This window comes from Scyliorhinus torazame, chromosome 12, assembly GCF_047496885.1.
Source record: "Scyliorhinus torazame isolate Kashiwa2021f chromosome 12, sScyTor2.1, whole genome shotgun sequence".
In the NCBI taxonomy this organism is placed as follows: Eukaryota; Metazoa; Chordata; class Chondrichthyes; order Carcharhiniformes; family Scyliorhinidae; genus Scyliorhinus; species Scyliorhinus torazame.
Genome location: NC_092718.1, coordinates 38,350,979 through 38,368,142, shown reverse-complemented (window position 1 = coordinate 38,368,142; position 17,164 = coordinate 38,350,979). Strand labels below are relative to the sequence as shown.

Here is a 17,164-nt window from a genome sequence, read left to right as displayed (position 1 = left end):
AAACCTGTTTTCACCTGAGTTAACACAGTTGGATATTTGGATATTATCCAATTCATACAGACTAATAAACCTCCAGGTTTGATTCTTTAACCTCAGTGGCTTAATCTAAAGTACCTAATTTTCTTGCTTTAAAACCTCCAGCTTGAAGCAACCAAATGTAGAAATACTGGAGTGCAGTGTAATTAGAAATTACAAATTTTAAAAGTTATATGTAATGACACTTTTACCATTAATTGACCATTTTTAACATATTCTTCTCCGTTAATGGAATGCTGAGATGGTGTCATTTTATGTAAATTATGTAGCAGCCTAATGGCCAACATTTCATGAGCCTCACAAGCTGCTGCCGAATTAACCAGATTTTCCCCCGTTTTAACAGTGCTACTTTTTGGCCTCCAGGCATAATGTGATTCAGCGACAGAAATAAAAGTAAATAATGGAAGATGATACAAAATTGAGATGGGTCTCCGTTTGAGCCCTGTTGTGAGAACACCTGTTGTAATGGAAAAGCGCAGAAATTTCCCAGACAAAAGTTTTATCTTTGTTACTTTCCCTCTAAGATGATGCTCGGAGAATTGGATCAAGTGCCGTGCCTGAAGCTGGCCCTGGGGCAATGCCAAGGCTCCCATCCTGCTGCCCTCAGCATTCACCATGTGGGGGATCTTTACAAGGCCACAACTCATTAGGACATCCTCATCCAAGCTGCCTCCAGCAACATAACCACCAGTTTCCGCATCACCCTGGTGCCCACTCTTCAGTGCCACCGTCAATGCCTTTGTTTCCTGAATCCAACTGTCCTTTGGAGAGACCTGCTGTAGTGCCAGCACCTTGTGGAGCTAATGGAAATGCAGGTGGCCAGTATCATGATCAGGTTTGTATTCCTCTTATCGCTTAAAAAGAAAATGAGAACAGGAAAGAGTAGTGAGCATTTGAGCTCTCTAAAGGGTTAAGAACATTATTAAGGCTATAATAATAATTATTATAATTGTTCCGACGAAGAGCCAAAAGGACTCAAAACGTTAACTCTGCTTTCCCTTCAATACAGATGTGCCAGACCTGTTGAATTTTCCCAGCATCCTCTGTTCTTGATTCCGATTTCTCTTAGCGGAAAGACTCTAGAATGTTTGATTAAAAATACAGCATTAAGCTGGCTAATATCTAAATTAGCTTTGATTTAAACTGTGGCGCAACTTGGTTCTTTGCAAATAAAATTTTAACCAAACATTCTCTAAATTTAGCCAATTTTAAGCTATTTATTACTTCCTTATGTAATTACTCAACAATTCATTGTGTTGAGCAATGCACTTTAAAAAAATTTATATTTATTAGGTTTTTCCATTTTAACGAACGCAACAAAACCACAGGGACCAAGGAAAATAAACACTCAACAAATATGAATGCAGAGGGGAACAGAAGTACAACTGGGTCAATATGGTCATTAAATATGATACCTCTAAAACCCCCACCAGAGAAGAAAAAAGAAGCTGGATAAAGCATGTAAACATGGTAAAATGATGCACACATTCCCACACGGCGAATTGCTCACAATTACCACGAGAGATCAGGATAAATTTTTCGTGCCATGTTCGGCCGTGCTCGAATATACAGCTCCCTCAGCTCCAACAACGCCAGAGGCACCAGTGACACACCATCACCTCCTTCTCCCGGATACCCGATCCATCTGTACCCCTGGAGGATCCAATCACAGATTCTACCTACCCACTCTCTAACGAAAAAAAACCCAAATAATTCTCCACCCAGTTCTAAAAGGGTGTTACAAATATACCACACGACACATTACCCCAGTCTCAGGCCCAGTACAGAACCAACATAATTCCATACAGTTATAAGGAGAGGACCGGGCAGCACGGCGGCGCAATGGGTTAGCCCTGCTGCCTCACAGCGCCGAGGTCCCAGGTTCAATCCCGGCTCTGGGTCGCTGTCCGTGTGGAGTTTGCACATTCTCCCCGTGTTTGCGTGGGTTTTGCCCCCACAACCCAAAAGACGTGCAGGCTAGGTGTATTGGCCACGCTAAATTGCCCCTGAATTAGAAAAAATGAATTGGGTACACTAAAAAAAAAATTTTTTTAAATAATAATAAATAAATAAAATAAGGAGAGGACCAGCAGCTATACATTTGGATTATGATCAGTGCTGAATCTACCAGGAGTGGATCAAGGGATAACCAGGAATTAGGACCCAACCGTGGGTCCATATTCACCCAGTGTGCACTCATGTTCATTGATGGGAAAGAGAAGAAACTGTCCAATCAAATAAGAAAGTGCCCCAACCACAAAGGGGCAACAGGATATCAACTAAAGCACAAAACTCTGCTCAACCCCAGGACCCTGTGCACAGAAGAGTCTTCACAGGATGTCCCGAACAAGTGTCTTTGAGAAGGTATATCCCAAGCTCATGGGGCAACAGGTTACAAGCCAGAGCATCGGACCTGGCCTAGCCCGGCAGCCTAGGACCTCCAGCACACCCCGTAGCCCAGGTGATCCTGCACCTCGTTAACCTCACTCAGGCAGTGCACCTCCCCGTTGCTACTAAAAAAGGAAAGATTTTGGCAGCCCCAACATGGGAGACGTCATCATCAAAGAGAAGAAGAATCGTCCGGACACCCAATAATTGAGTGTACTGGGAGGGGGGTGCCAACTTCCTCCTCCCTGATACTATAGGGGAGCTCCCAGTGGACCACCAAACCAAACCAGGATTTATAACAGCACACTGATCACCCAGAAAAACAAAACCTTCAAGGCCAAAGCTGACTGTAGGATTTCTTATTTTCTAATATGAATTGAAGTCTGGTGGTAGTTTAGATTGAGTTTCTTGCAAAACGTAGTTGGTACACATTCAGATTTTAAAAAGCAGAAGGAACACAGAGAATCAGAAAAAAAACACAGACGCACTGAAGGTCAAGTGCTCTTAAACATGCACATTTTTGGTAACATTTTTGGCATGGTAATCCTGAGTTGTGACTCCTGATTGGCGTGCCATCTTTGTATTTTATACCAGGCATTTATACTTGTATCTAACTTACGGGCGGCCGCGCTTACATTGTTACATCGTCACATTTGTGGCTCAGCTTTAAAAGTCACTCTGAAGATTCAATATTTTCCCACACTGACCCAGCAATAGTTGAGGATTAACTGAATTCACCTCTACGTTCCCTGCCACTCATTACCTAAAAAAAACTTCCAGGAAAAGACAGAAGGAACCTAGAAGAAATCCACTATTTTGAGAAGCAAAGGCTTAGGATATGGTTTTGCAATTTAAATTTCAATAGGTTTAGGTTGACTGATACAATACATTTCTAACAGCTGCACACAGCAAATGTGAACTTTATAATATAACCCATCAGACAGAAGAAAAGTCTAATGGGAGTTTTTTCAGTGGAAATGTTCTTAGAATTTCTTACAATTTACAGTGCAGAAGAAGGTCATTTGGCCCATCGAGTCTGCATCGGCCCTTGGAAAGAGCACCCTACCTAAGCCCACACCTCCACCCTATCCCAGTAACCCCTCCCAATCTTTTTTTTGACACAAAGGTGAATTTAGCATGGCCAATCCACCTAACCTGCACATCTTTGGACAGTGGGAGGAAACCGGAGGACCCAGAGGAAACCCAGGCAGACACGGGAAGAAAGTGCAGACTCCGCTCAGACAGTGACCCAAGCTAGGAATTGAACCTGGGACCCTGGAGCTGTGAAGCAACTGTGCTAACCACTGTGCTACCGTCATGTGTCGTCTCTCCCCCCCCCACACACACACGCACGCACGCGCACACACACACAACCGTGTTCCCACACAATTTCCAATAAGAAGTGAAGTTGGTGCAGCAAAGGCTAAAGTTGGTTGGAAGAATAAAAAACATTTAAAATGTGACTTGGAGACATGTGGCAAAGCTCAGGTCATTAACACAAAAGAAAATAGAGTGGAGTAGAGAAAATGTACAGGGGAAGCAAAAGGAATTAAAAAAGATTGAGATGATATAAAGATAAATTGGTGGGTAGCGAAAAAAAACTAACAAGGAAATTTCCAGATCCAAGTTAAGTAAGTAATTAGTTGGTGATGACCAATCTACTTGGGAATGGTAGCAGCTAAGCTTTAACAAACCATAATATGGAAGAAAATGAATACTCGGCCTAATGTGAGTTGATTAAGGATAACCATCCTGGACCTGCAGATAGATAAGTAGTGTTTGACAAATTTAAAATGCATTTGAGAGAAAAGGTAAATAAAAGTTGACATTGTATTCTGCAATAATGATTATTCAGCAGCTAAAAGCATTCTGCTATGTCTTTTTACTTGCTTTTGAAAAGTATGAATTTAGTTTGCTGTACAGTTTATGCTCCTATTTACACACTGCTTTGTCTTTTGTGCAATTGGAATATTTAATGCACGTGCGAGTAGCTTTCGCAAATCCAAGATTGTTTGATTTTTAATTGACTGTCTGTTAACCTCTTTTATTTTCACTTTGAATTTGGAAAGCAGGGCATAATCAATTTTTGCTACCTCAAATTATACTTGGTAGAAATTCTAAATCATGAATGATTGAAAGTGAATATGAATAACCAATGAAATTATGTTCTATAATTTGATGCACCTGCAAAGATCTGCATATTAATTTTGTTACTTTTTGTTTTGAACAGACGCTGCCTGTTGATTTAAGCAGTGGCGGTGTCCGAAGCCATGGAAGTGGGAGTTTCCATGGTACTTCTGCATTTGATCCCTGCTGTCCTGGATCTTCCTCGCGTGCTGCAGTCTATGGAGCTCAAGCTACTGCTGGTACAAGCCAACCGGTAGCTGTCGAGGGATATAGTTCTGGGATGGTAGGACAGGCGCAAGGTCAACCACAGCCGCCACTGGCTTCCTGCCGACATTATATGCACCCTACCTGTAAGCCTTAGTTTTCAGATACCATCTTGCAGTTTGTGATAATAACCGCCACTTTTAAGTTGCCACCTGGCATTTCCACCTAATGTTCGGTCAAAAAAAAATGATAACTTTCCACATTTATGGATAATGGTTTAAATGTGAATAATTTATTTTATCTTTCCTGAAGCTGATGTTTCGAATGTTTAAGATATTTTTATTTAATTTAGAGTGCCCAATTCTTTTTATCCAATTAAGGGGCAATTTAGGGTGGTTTATCCACCGACCTTGCACATCTTTGGATTGTGGGGTAAGACCCATGCAAACACAGGGAGAATGTGCAAACTCCACACGGACAATGGGCCGGGATCGAACCCGGATCCTTGGCGCCGTGAGGAAGCAGTGCTAACCACTGAGCCATCGTGCCGCCCTCGGAATGTTTTGGATATTTTTTAATACAGTATTTACATTTGGTTAAATACCCCCTATTATTGATTTTTTTCCCCCCCATCTCAGCAACTTGTTACACAGTGAGTTAAGTTGTGCTGTGAAGGAAAATAAGATGCAAAGTCAATCTGCCTCTCAATTGCATACTTCTTAGCAGTTGCTTTGCACGACACCCAAAAATGGAAACTATCCTCCAGGTTTTTAATTGAATTCCTGTGTTTACAGTAAGAAGTCTTACAACACTAGGTTAAAGTCCAACATGTTTGTTTCAAACACTAGCTTTCGGAGCGCTGCTCCTTCCTCAGTCCAACGCCGGCATCTCCACATTATGTTTACAGTGTCTGCATTACAAAGTCTGATACAGTATTGTATATACCTGCAGTTGTTCAATAAATTCCAATAATATACTGTTATGGGCCAGAGAACCCTGAAATGTATCATGGAGTTCACCTGACGCACAACCTTTAATAGATTGTGGTATGGGAGCACACAGCCCACTCTACAGGTGTGGCACAGCAGAAATGGAAAAGTATTTTTTAAAGCAAAACCATGTTTATTCTATGAACTCAAGTTAACCTTTTTAAAACATACAGTGAACATCTTAGCAACCATCAATTCAAATACAACCCCCAAAGAATACAACACTAAGTAATCCTTAATAACTTCCCAAACAACATCCAGAAGACAAAAGAAACACCTTTTAACAGAAGCACATCAGGTTTACATTCACGACTGAAAACATTTATAATTCTGAATTCTCCAAATGATCAAGAGATAATCTTTTCATGGCAGAGAGAACAACAGTACACCTGCTTTGTCTGGCTTCAGCTCCAACACTGAAAACGAAACCAAAAAAACACAGACACACCCAAGCTTTTCTCAAAGTAAAACTTAAAAAAAACAGAGCCAGAGCTCAGCTCCACCCACACTCTGACATCACTGCAGTAATATGAGCATTCCAACATTTCTTAAAAGTTACTCTCACTACAGATACTTATATACACACTCATTTATAAACACCCATTTCTTAAAGGTACTCTCACATGCCGATAGCACGTCCATCACCTTTTAGATTTTAAAAAATATATTGCCTTATTCAAAATTATTTGAGTGGATGTTTGTCACCACCGTAACCTGCCTTACAAGAGCTAAGTGTTAAAGTGGGATATGTTTTTTGTCTGAAAGTTCAGATCCTTCATTATAAATTCCCACTTAGCCAAAGAGCTACAAGGGCAATGCTTCATGAAGGTGCAATCTCAATGCTCCATGCCAGCCACAAAAGATTTTGTTGTTTTCAAAAATCATGAATTGAAAAGATCCATGATTGACATACTGTGATGCTTTCTTTACTCCTGGTATGACAATCATTAATATAGCTCTCTTGTAATTTCTAAAAACGTTTTTTGTTAATTTTTCCAATTGAGGGGCAATTTAGAATGGCCAATCCTGCACATCTTTTGGGTTGTGGGGTTGAGACCCACGCAGGCGGGAGAATGTGCAAACTCCACACGGAGGGTGACTCGGGGCCAGGATAGAACCCGTGTCCTCGACGCCATGAGGCGGCAGTGCTAACCAGTGTGCCACCCTCTCTTGTAATTTATGATGAATGGGTTACGGTGTGATGTCCCAGGTGTAAGCAGCCAGATGTTAATCACTGTCTGGTTTTATCTAGGTTTACATGTTTTAAGTCTTGACCATAGACCAGAAAATGATCAGCACCATTGGGGCTATATGTAAACTTCAGCCACAGTGGAGAGAAAATTATTGGGAAATTTTACTTTTTAATCAAAAATTGCCCACAAGTGCCCAAAATAGAAACAATCTGAAACCGTGCTGATTTTACTCCCACATTGTTAAATAATGTTGCTATTTCAGTGCTACAATGTGTCGTGGCAAAGGGGTTTTGTTCACAACATCCAAAGTGCAGAGCTCCCAATCTTTGCTGTACTGTTGTGGAGGAAAAAGTGCTTCTCCTTACTAAACGAAGAAAAGGCACACAAAAAAAACCTATTCTGCAGGCATCAAGTGATACTCTTGAGAGGCAGCAAAAGTGAAGAACCAAGGTTTCATAAGGAAAATGTGAACAAAATCATAAATGCTTTTTCATCCCACCCAACCTTCATTTTCTGGTTATATTGCCGCAAAGGATTTTTCTGATTTTTCCTCAAAACTCAGTATCGAGATGATAAATGTCTAAATTTGCTGTGATTCCTAAATTTGTTGGTACAGATACTTTACAAAAGTCAACTGAATTAATTTTTCTGTTGAACTTCAATCAATTTTAAGCTACTTGAATCTGAATAATCGTTTAGCTTAGTCTGGTGTTCAGGGAATAAGCTAGTTTGAGAGGCAAACCCTAAGGACTTTTGTTTGCTCTTCCATTGCTTCAGATCTTTTTCAATGACTGGGGTTTCTTGGGAAATGGTGATTGTGAACAACATGATGATGGTTAATCTGGTTACAGACCTATCGTGATTCTTTGCTTTTGCTGTCTTTTAAGAGTTGCACTTGATGTTGCCAAGGTTTTACAAATCCTTTGCTAATTGGCTTGTTTTTGAGTATTTTCTTTACTTGCGAGGGGAAGCACTTTTTTCTGCTTAGAATCTCTCCACTGTGCTATTGCATAGATGAGGCATTCTGTGCCTAATCAAAATCCCTTTGCCACGAGGCAGTATCAAATGACGTTACTATTATTAGTGCAAAAATAGATGCACAAAATCTTCAGTTTTAGATTGTTTCTATTTAGTGATAAAGGTCCTAGTTGCTATGTTTGAAACTGGAACTTTTAGTTTAATGAGCTATGTGGAGCCCTCATCTTGCACTAATTGCAGATAAATTAAAGCTTAATAATGAAGTTGCTGATTTAAGTAAGATCTGTTGGGACTATAATTAGCTTTACTGTCCCTGCAGTTTCTGCTTTTAACTTCTGTCTAGTGATCTAGAATGTTTGCGCATGCATATGGAGCTCTGGTTAAGTGACGAATTGACTTAGACATTGGACTTACACCTCTGAGACTTGGATTCAACTCCAGCTAGAAGAATCCCATACCAAATATCTTTAGGCAACCTCATTCAAGTGTCTAGTGGACATGAACCTAGATGACAATATCATCCCTTGTGTAACATTAATTACCAGTCTTTCTTTGATGTGGGGGCATGATTCCGGTGTATGAACCCGCTAATAATTCTCAAATGTATTACAATTAGCTCTTCACCATTGAACAGTGGGGAAACACAGCCTGCCACTGCGGGAGGGAGGGGGGGTTCCACCTCCTCCTGCTTTTACATGGGTCTTTAGCTGCCTTGTAATATTTTTCTCTCTCACCCATCCGAAGTGACCAAAAAATCCTGGTCTTGGTGTTAGAAACTGGCATTGGTTTAAAATAGGAGGAGTTGCATTCACCAGCATGTGTAAATCTGATTCGCTATGATGCATTCCATGGTTGAATAGTTTGCAAACACTAATTTTGAAGGCTAATACATGATAAATAGCCAAATGACTTGTAATATGCCAGAGAATTGCAAGCATCCGTGGTGCAAACCTCTTTAAGAGGAGGGACAATGAACAAAAAGAGATCAAAATAATTTTTTTACATTTAGTTTGCACACATTAGGAATCATTTCTATTTCCCTATGAAATTTTGACAGTCCACATTTTTCAAAGGAATCTATTTCAGGTTGGCTGCTAATTTTGATTTTATTTTCTGTTTCCTTCCAGATGCGCCATTGCCACGACCACTGCACCATCAGGCTACCACATGCCCGCATGCGCATGGAAATCCTCCCCCTCCACCACAACCGCCTCCACAGCCAGAATATGCTATTCCCCATCCAGTGCACCCTTTCCACCCACCGATTCCCCCTCATCCTTCAACTCACACTGTACCACCAGCACCTCCACCCCCTCCGCATCATCTTCCTGCAACAGCAGCACCGATGCCTCACCACATCCCTGCTCCTCCACCTTCCTCTCAGAGACTGCATCACCACGAAATGCTTCAGAGAATGGAGGCACAGCGAAGAAGAATGATGCAACACCCAACGTAAGCCAGCTGTTCTTCATGGCTCTGCTGTGGTATCAAACCTTTTTGTATATTTGGATGGTTGTGTTAGGTACCAGGGATTTATAAATTCCCATATCTTTGGAAAATTAAAAGTTGGATCTTCGTTTCATACGGATTACCTTTTTATAATCAAAATCTATGCAGTAGATGTTGGCCACCTGCATGGTCTCCTGGTTTGTGTCTTCCAATGTTTTTCTGTGTCCTTTTGTTCTCCACAGTTTCACACCATGTGTTACTTTTGAGACTCACTAATTCAAAACATAGATACTTGACAGCAGGTATGAAGAAATTGGGCATTTTCTATCATACCCCTGAAGAACCTGTGTTTAAATATCCTACAGGAGATTTCCCCCCAGTTAAAATTCTAAACCATCAAATTTTGAAACATTCCAGATTAGTTGTTGGTATGATGTTTTGTGTCCATCATTGCTGCCAATATTCACTGGACATTAGGATTTATCTGTAGACAGTAGGAGTAAAGTAATGCAGAATATCATGCAGAGCAATTTAGCTGACCACAAAAGTCACTTACACTGATAGAAGGAAAATCATTGAAGACCTTTCACGGCAGCATGTAATTCTGTGAGGCTGACTGCACCATGTGCTGCTGTGAGCATCTGACTCCCAGACACTTCATGGCCTCCCCCATCTCCGTGACAAGCTTGAAGCATGGCCAATACCCCAGGAAGCCTGCTAAACTTGTCAATTAGCCTGCTCATAGAAAATTCACCAGGCTCGGTGTTGACTGTATTATGGACAAATGGAAAAGCCAATCCCACCAAACCTTTGCTGGTGAGGATAAGGAGGAGGAGTTTACCACAGGCTTCCGGACTCTCTGATCAGGACAAAATGGGGTGACCGGCTCAGCAATCCAAATGCTTGCCCTCCAAATAAAGGTAGTGGACAGGCTCCCGATATCGTTGGCCCAGTCACTAGAGAGGTGGGCACTGTTGAGCTAGGCTGGAAATCGAGAGGGTATCTCAACATGGAGGCGTCCTCCGAGAGATGAGGTTTTTTAAAATTTAAATTAAGAGGGGCCAAGCAGACAGGCCACTCCAGGCGACCCATTGGGCCATGGAACCTTGTGCTACATGAAGCTGGTATCTGGCAGGGTGGGAGCCGCTCTGCTGCTGGCCAAAGAATCAACCTCGATAATGCCCATAAATATCAGCCCAGTGTTGGGACGTTTCATGGTTCTTCCTTCACCACACACCAGCACACCATCCCAGGACCAGGAAAATCCTACCCTAAATCTCAGCAATAGTGTTTTGATATCCAGCTTAAGACCTGACAAGTGATTATTTTATTGACGTTTAAAATTGAAGGTAAAATTTCCAGAGATATTTTTTAAAAGTCTTCTTTTACCATGGGTAGAAATTGGTTAGTTTAATAAAGATGCATTGAAAAGCTTTTACGTTAGTAAGCATTCCATCGTTATACTTTTTCTTTACAAAATGGCTGGAATCTTACATGCACGGCGTAAATGTGTGAAAGCAACTCCCTCTCCTGTTAAATGCGATCGAATGCAGAGACTGAATGTTGTCTTTGATTTCAAGCCCATGACCCCAATGCTGCAAACAAAGAACTGCAATTTTGACCAGCATGATTGTGGTGTTGGCAAAAAGAATTTAAATTTGCCATGGTGTTGATTTTGATTAATAACCTAAAATAATTATGTATCCTGTTTAATCCTGCAGCTGCGTGACGCAGTCCTAATTTTGAAGTTTATAGCCTCTTCATTTTCTGGCATTGTTGAAGAAATGTATAATTAGCATTATCACTGTATAATTTTGGGTGCATTAACTTTTCTGTTGTATTCTTTTCCAGTCGAGCACATGAGCGACCACCGCCACATCCACATCGTATGCATCCAAACTATGGCCACGGACATCATATTCATGTTCCTCAAACAATGTCATCACATCCTCGACAACCACCGGAGAGGCCAGCCTGGTTAGTAGTGAGCTTCCCTGTTTAATATGTGCCTGTAACCTGTAATTCTGTGCTCTAGTTTCTAAGCAGCCATGCCGTAGCAGAGCCTAATATTAGATTTCTATGGAAAGGTGTGGTTTAGGGGTTTTTTTTAAACTTGGAGAAACATCTTCTCAGTGGTGCTCGTAAACCTTTGAGTGGGTTTAGAAATTGGTAAATAATGTGATTGAATTCACTGAACATCTTCTGCATAGCTGCAGAAAGGGATGTTAATCTGGGTTTTCAAATGCCAACAGCCTTTTGTGTAATGTCAACCTTTTCCACTTGTATTATGAATATCTCCTCTATTGGTTGTGGCATCTGATGCACAGCAACATTGAAAACCCTTTTAAATTTTATTGTCCAGCAGAAATTAATTTTGGACTTTAATGAATGTGAAAATATTTCATGGTCAAAGCAATGTTATAAATTACTTATTGGTCACTTTAACAGAAAATAATTTGTTCTGCATGTCATTTTGATTTATTAGCCTTGTACAAGGCTATATATTGTGGAGTTTGCACAAAAATTGGACTAGTGATCCTGGAGAGGTGATTTTCCTCTTTGTATGGGTTTTTTCTGTTGGTTATTAATTGCTTTTTCGAAATAATATGTAACACTTTGTAGCTATGAATAATGAACTAAATATAGTAGTACAGCTTTAATATTGTTGAGTAAAGAATTAAACTCTTCTTTAACTGTTGCAGGGATCTGGGTATTGATCCAGGGGTGACTACAGCACCGTTTCCACCAAGTCACCTTCCCCCTCACCTGGCTCATTACCACCCACCCCCACCGCCCCGACTTCACCATTTCCCAATTGGAGCATTACCGTTTATGGTGAGCAAAACAATAGATGATATTTCACAATTAATTTGCAAAACTTTGATCAGGGTCATGTTTATGACGATTGCCTTTTTCAAATGGTCACTCCTTCAACATAGGGATATTTAAAAGGCCATAGAAATGGGCTTAAATCCACCTGAATGATAGAATATGGTATAGTAGGCCTAGTCTCTAATGTCCCAAGACTAGCTTTGTACATATTTTATGTATGTAGGTTGCTTTGTAAATTATTTATAAATGCTGTTGTCAAAAATGGACAGGCTTGTGCTATGGGTGTCCTTGCTATGATTACTCGCCTCTTTTTAATTTAAGAAGGGGATTGGGGGAGGAGGAGCAGGTATTGTGCACTACTGCTTTCAATGCAGGCTTCTGTGCTGAAAAGCAGCTGTAAAGTATATTAGTAGACAACAGTCAAAATTAAAGCTGTACTAGCTTTGAAAGATTAGTAAACTTCAGGGTGCTTTCAAGTGAAAATTTTCCACCATTTGTACCAAGATGTTTTGAAGAATTAACCTATCTTCGATATATCAGGAAAAATTGGACTTCCGGTGGCGGCCATGTGTGAGTGATCGGACACAGGGCAGCTCCTGCTGGAAGGCATAGAAAAGAGCTAATTTTACCTGAAATTGGGAGCAACTTCGACAGAAAGGTGTAGTTGAAGATCAGAGGAAGATTCATCATCTCTTTTCTCTCTCTCTCTCTCTCTCTCTCTCTCTCTCTCTCTTCCCCCCCCCCGCAAACTCCCGGGAGCGGTACATCCGCTGGTTACCAAAGGTGAAAGACCTGGCCAAGGAGTTGGAAGGGACCCGTGGCATAGCAGGCAGTGGAAGGATGGCTGAGGAGGAAGGGCTTGTGCAAGTCGGAAATCCCCAAATGGAACAGTTGGTAGCCTTCATCAAGAAAGAGTTCCATCAGCAGAGAAAGGAGATGCAGGAGGATCTCTCCAAGACCATCGAAGGGGCTATGGCACCCCTGAAGACTCGATGGAGAGATGTTTGGAGGCGCAGGGGTCTCAGATCCGAGAGATTGAGAAGGTGATGTTGGATTACAGCGATCAAGTGGGGGCATTGGAGGCGAAGGTGGGGCTCTTAGGAGACCTTTGCAAGAAGTTGAGATAAAGGTGGAGAAGCAGGAAAACCATTCGAGAAGGCAGAATCTGCAGATAGTGGGCCTGTCTGAAGGAGTGGAAGGTACGAGTGCCAGAAGATACGTTTCGAGGATGTGGTGGAGGGGATGCTGGGTAAGACCCCTGAAGTGGACAGAGTGCACAGGTCTCTGAGGCAGAAGCCTAGAGCAGGGGAGCCACCGCGAGCCGTCATAGTAAGTCTCCATGGTGGAGAAAGAGAAGATTTTGCAGTGGGCCATGGAGAAACGCAACTGTGAATGGGAGGGGAACAAGGTCCAAATATATCAGGGCTTTGGAGCCGAGCTGATGAAACGGTGTGCAGGGTTCAACAAAGCCAAGGCGGTGCTATATTGACGGCAGATCAGGTTTGGGGTACTCTGCCTGGCGAAACTATGGGTGACATATAAAGGCCGGGAATACTATTTTGAGATCTCAGAAGCGGCCGATGACTTCATCAAGGAGCATAAGCTGGGGGAGAACTGAATTGAACAATTCTGGGAGACTGAGGTGCTGGCACTTTGAAATACTTGGGAATATGGGTAGAGTGGGGGTAGGGAGTGGGAGGTTTTCTTTTTTCCTCTGAAATGGAGCAGGTTTTCTCTGGTGTTTTATTTACTGTTGGGTTGAAAAGTGTAACGGGGTGAAAAGTTTATACCTCCTGCCTGGGGCTGTTTTTATTTTCCTGATTGTTTGCTCCTGGGGAAGGTGACCTTTGATTCAAGATGGTGAGTCTTTGTTTGGGTGGGAGAGAAGGTAAGGTCAGCATGGAGGTGCCTTCACACCGAGCAGAGATGGGAGGGAGGGGGGGGGGGGGGGGGAGGTCAGTGGAGAAGTCTTTGCTGAGGCGGGGGGGGTCAGTGGAGAAGTCTTTGGGCAGAGGCTGCCACGCTAGCAAGTAATGCTGGTGAACGGGTGAGATGGGGAAGAAGGCCCAGAGAGGTGGCCATGGGGGGGAGGGGGGAGGAATAGGGAGGGTGACGCGGCAAGGCGAGGGGGGAGAAGGGGGCCATCTTGATTGACCAGGTACAGGTTGAAATTAACGAAGCTGAAGCCAAAAGGGGAGAATGATGGATGGTAGAGGTGAATGGAGGTGTCTGCCTCGGGTAAGGCTGATAACATGGAATATGCGAGGGCTGAATGGGCCGGTTAAAAGATCACGGGTTTTTGCGCACCTTGAGAGCTTGAGAGCGGAGGTGGTCTTTCTGCAGGAGACGCACCTCCGTGTGAAGGACCAGGTTAGGCTAAGGAAGCAGTGGGTGGGTCAGGTTTTCCACTCGGGGTTTGATTCAAAGTCGCGGGGAGTGGCAATTTTGAAGAGTAAGAAAACGGGGTTTGTGAGCGCGAAGGAAGTGAGGAACCCGGGTGGAGATATGTGATCGTGAGTGGGGTATTAGAAGGGCCGCCGGTGGTGTTGTGAATGTGTATGCACTGAATTGGGATGATGTAGGTTGCAACCCCGGACTTGGCCACTCACCAGTTGATTATGGGATGAGATTTTAAGTGTCCTAGAGCCGAAGATGGATAGGTTGAGCCCCATGTCAATGGGTAGGATACGAATGGCAAAGGAATTGGATAGGTTTATGGAAAAGATCGGTATGGTGGATCTGTGTCACTTCAAAAACCCAGGGAAAGGGAGTATTCCTTTTTTTGCATGTTTGCAGGGTGTATTCCAGAATTGACTTCTTTGTGATGAGCTGGGAGATTTTGGTTTGTGTGGAGGGGCAGAATACGCGGGGATAGTAATCTTGGACCATGCGCCCCCATTGGTTGGAGACTCGGCTTAGATCGGGACAGGGGCGGAGTCTCGATTCGGGGTTGTTGGCAGATAGAGGGTTTTGTGACGAAGTGCGAGCTGTGATTAAAGATTATGTAGAATTGAAACAAAACGGGGAGATGTCAGCGGCCACCTTTTTGGGAAGCACTAAAAGCAGTGGTGTGAGCGGAGCGGTATCTCGTTAAAGGCACATGTGGATAGGGAAAGGAGGGAGGAACATGAACAGCTCATGAACAAGATAGTGACTGAAGTAGATAGGGAGCACTTGAGGATGCCCACCACTGAGGGAATGGCGAGGAGGAAACAATTACAGGGGCAATTTGATAGGCTGACAACGGGGGTGCAGTAGGACAGCTGCATGGGGCAAGAGGGGTGCAGGACGAATACTGGGAGAAGGTGAGTCGAATGCTAGCGAATGGAGGCAGGCTGTGTCCAGGGAAATATTGAACATACGTACTGGGGCGGGGGAATGTGGTGTCAGAGCCGGGGAAGATAAATGAGGCATTTCAGGTTTGTTATAAGGAGTTGTACAGGGTGGAACCAGAGAGTGAAGAGGGGGACATGGGACAGTTGTTAGATCAACTGGAGTTTCCACTGCTGGAGGAAGAGAAGAGGCTGTCTCTGGAGGAGCCTCCAGACCTGAAGGAGGTGTTGGACAGTATAAGGGATATGAAGTCGGAAATCTCCAGGGTCTGATGGCTAACCGGTGGAATTTTATAAGGAGTTCGCAACGGACCCGGCGCCGGATCTCTTGGGTGGGGGAGGGTTTAATGAGGCGTTGGAGAAGGGGGAGCGGCCAGAAACAGTGGTGCAGGCAACAATCCCGTTAATACCAAAAAAGGGGAAGGACCCATTGGAATGTGGGTCATATAGGCCCATATCGCTGTTAAATACAGATGTGAAAGTGCGGGCTAAGTTAGTGGTGGGAAGGATGGAAGATTTTGTCCCGGGGTGGTTGTGGAGGACCAAACAAACTTCGTAAAGGGCAGGCTGTTCTCTAGAAATATAAGGAGGCTGTTAAATTATGACCCCGTTGGGAGCCCAGATACCGGTTGTAGTGGTGTACAAGGACGTGGAGAAGGCATTTGACCGGGTGGGGTGCCGGTACCTGTTTGAGGTACTGGGAAGGTTTGGGTTTGGGCCGAAGTTTGTTGCATGAGTGTGCCTGTTTTATGTGGCACCGAGGGCGTGTGTGGACTAATAACATGGGTTCACGGAACTTCAAATTACACAGGAGAACAACTCGGGTGCATGCTGTCACCGCTGCTGTTTGCGCTGGCTGTAGAGCCTCTGGCAATGGCTCTTAGGGGGGCAGGATTATGAGGGGACAAAGGGGCCCGCCCCACCCCGTACGGACAGAGAGCCTCTCTGCTCCGCCGTCGCCATGTTCTCGCTGCTGCGGATATCGTGCCGGGCGGCGGCGCACCGGGTGCTGGGCCCGGCCCCCAGGTGGAGTGTGAGTGAGGGCGCGGTGGGAGGAGAAGGCTCGGACGGCGGGGCCGGGGAGCCGGCGGCACCACCCGCCGGCGGCTGGAGGGCCTGGTGAGGAAGGACAAGGTGGTGGTTTTCATCAAGGGCAACCCTGCCCAGACCATGTGTGGATTCAGCAACATGGTGGTGCAGATCCTGAGGATGCATGGGGTGGACATCTACCGAGCCTATAATGCACTGGAGGACCAGGAGATCTGGCAAGGGATTAAAAACTATTCCAACTGGCCGACGATCCCTCAGATCTACTTTGATGGGGAATTTGTGGGCGGATGCGACATTCTACTACAGATGCTTCAGAACGGGGACTCATCGAGGAGCTGAAGAAACTTGGCATCCTCTCAGCACTCTTAGATACGGAGAAAGAGGACAAAAAGTAGAATAATGAGCCTCCAGAATCAAGTGGACCCCGTCCTGACTGGCATCTCGTGTAGATGGCGTTGCTGGTTTTATATTAAGTATTACTGTGTCATTAGGGATCTTGGCAAAGGGAAAATGGATTAGGAGCTCAATTGCGTGGCTGGTGTTAATACACTAATGATACTGGCTCCTTCAGCTTGTTGGACCCGAC

The 17,164-nt window shown here is 43.7% G+C and overlaps 1 protein-coding gene and 1 pseudogene across 2 annotated transcripts in view; both read left to right on the top strand.

Moving 5' to 3' along the window:
* The window catches only part of rnf111 (ring finger protein 111), a 195,989-nt gene that overhangs the window by 165,517 nt on the left and 13,308 nt on the right, over positions 1-17,164 (top strand). For both annotated transcript variants that reach the window (XM_072470709.1, XM_072470708.1), the window contains exons 6-10: positions 561-871; positions 4,655-4,901; positions 9,043-9,367; positions 11,216-11,341; positions 12,067-12,199. In XM_072470709.1, coding sequence (XP_072326810.1) covers positions 561-871; positions 4,655-4,901; positions 9,043-9,367; positions 11,216-11,341; positions 12,067-12,199 — 1,142 coding nt within the window. The remainder of the gene's footprint in view (positions 1-560; positions 872-4,654; positions 4,902-9,042; positions 9,368-11,215; positions 11,342-12,066; positions 12,200-17,164) is intronic.
* On the top strand, positions 16,490-16,973 carry LOC140387515 (glutaredoxin-related protein 5, mitochondrial pseudogene; annotated as a pseudogene).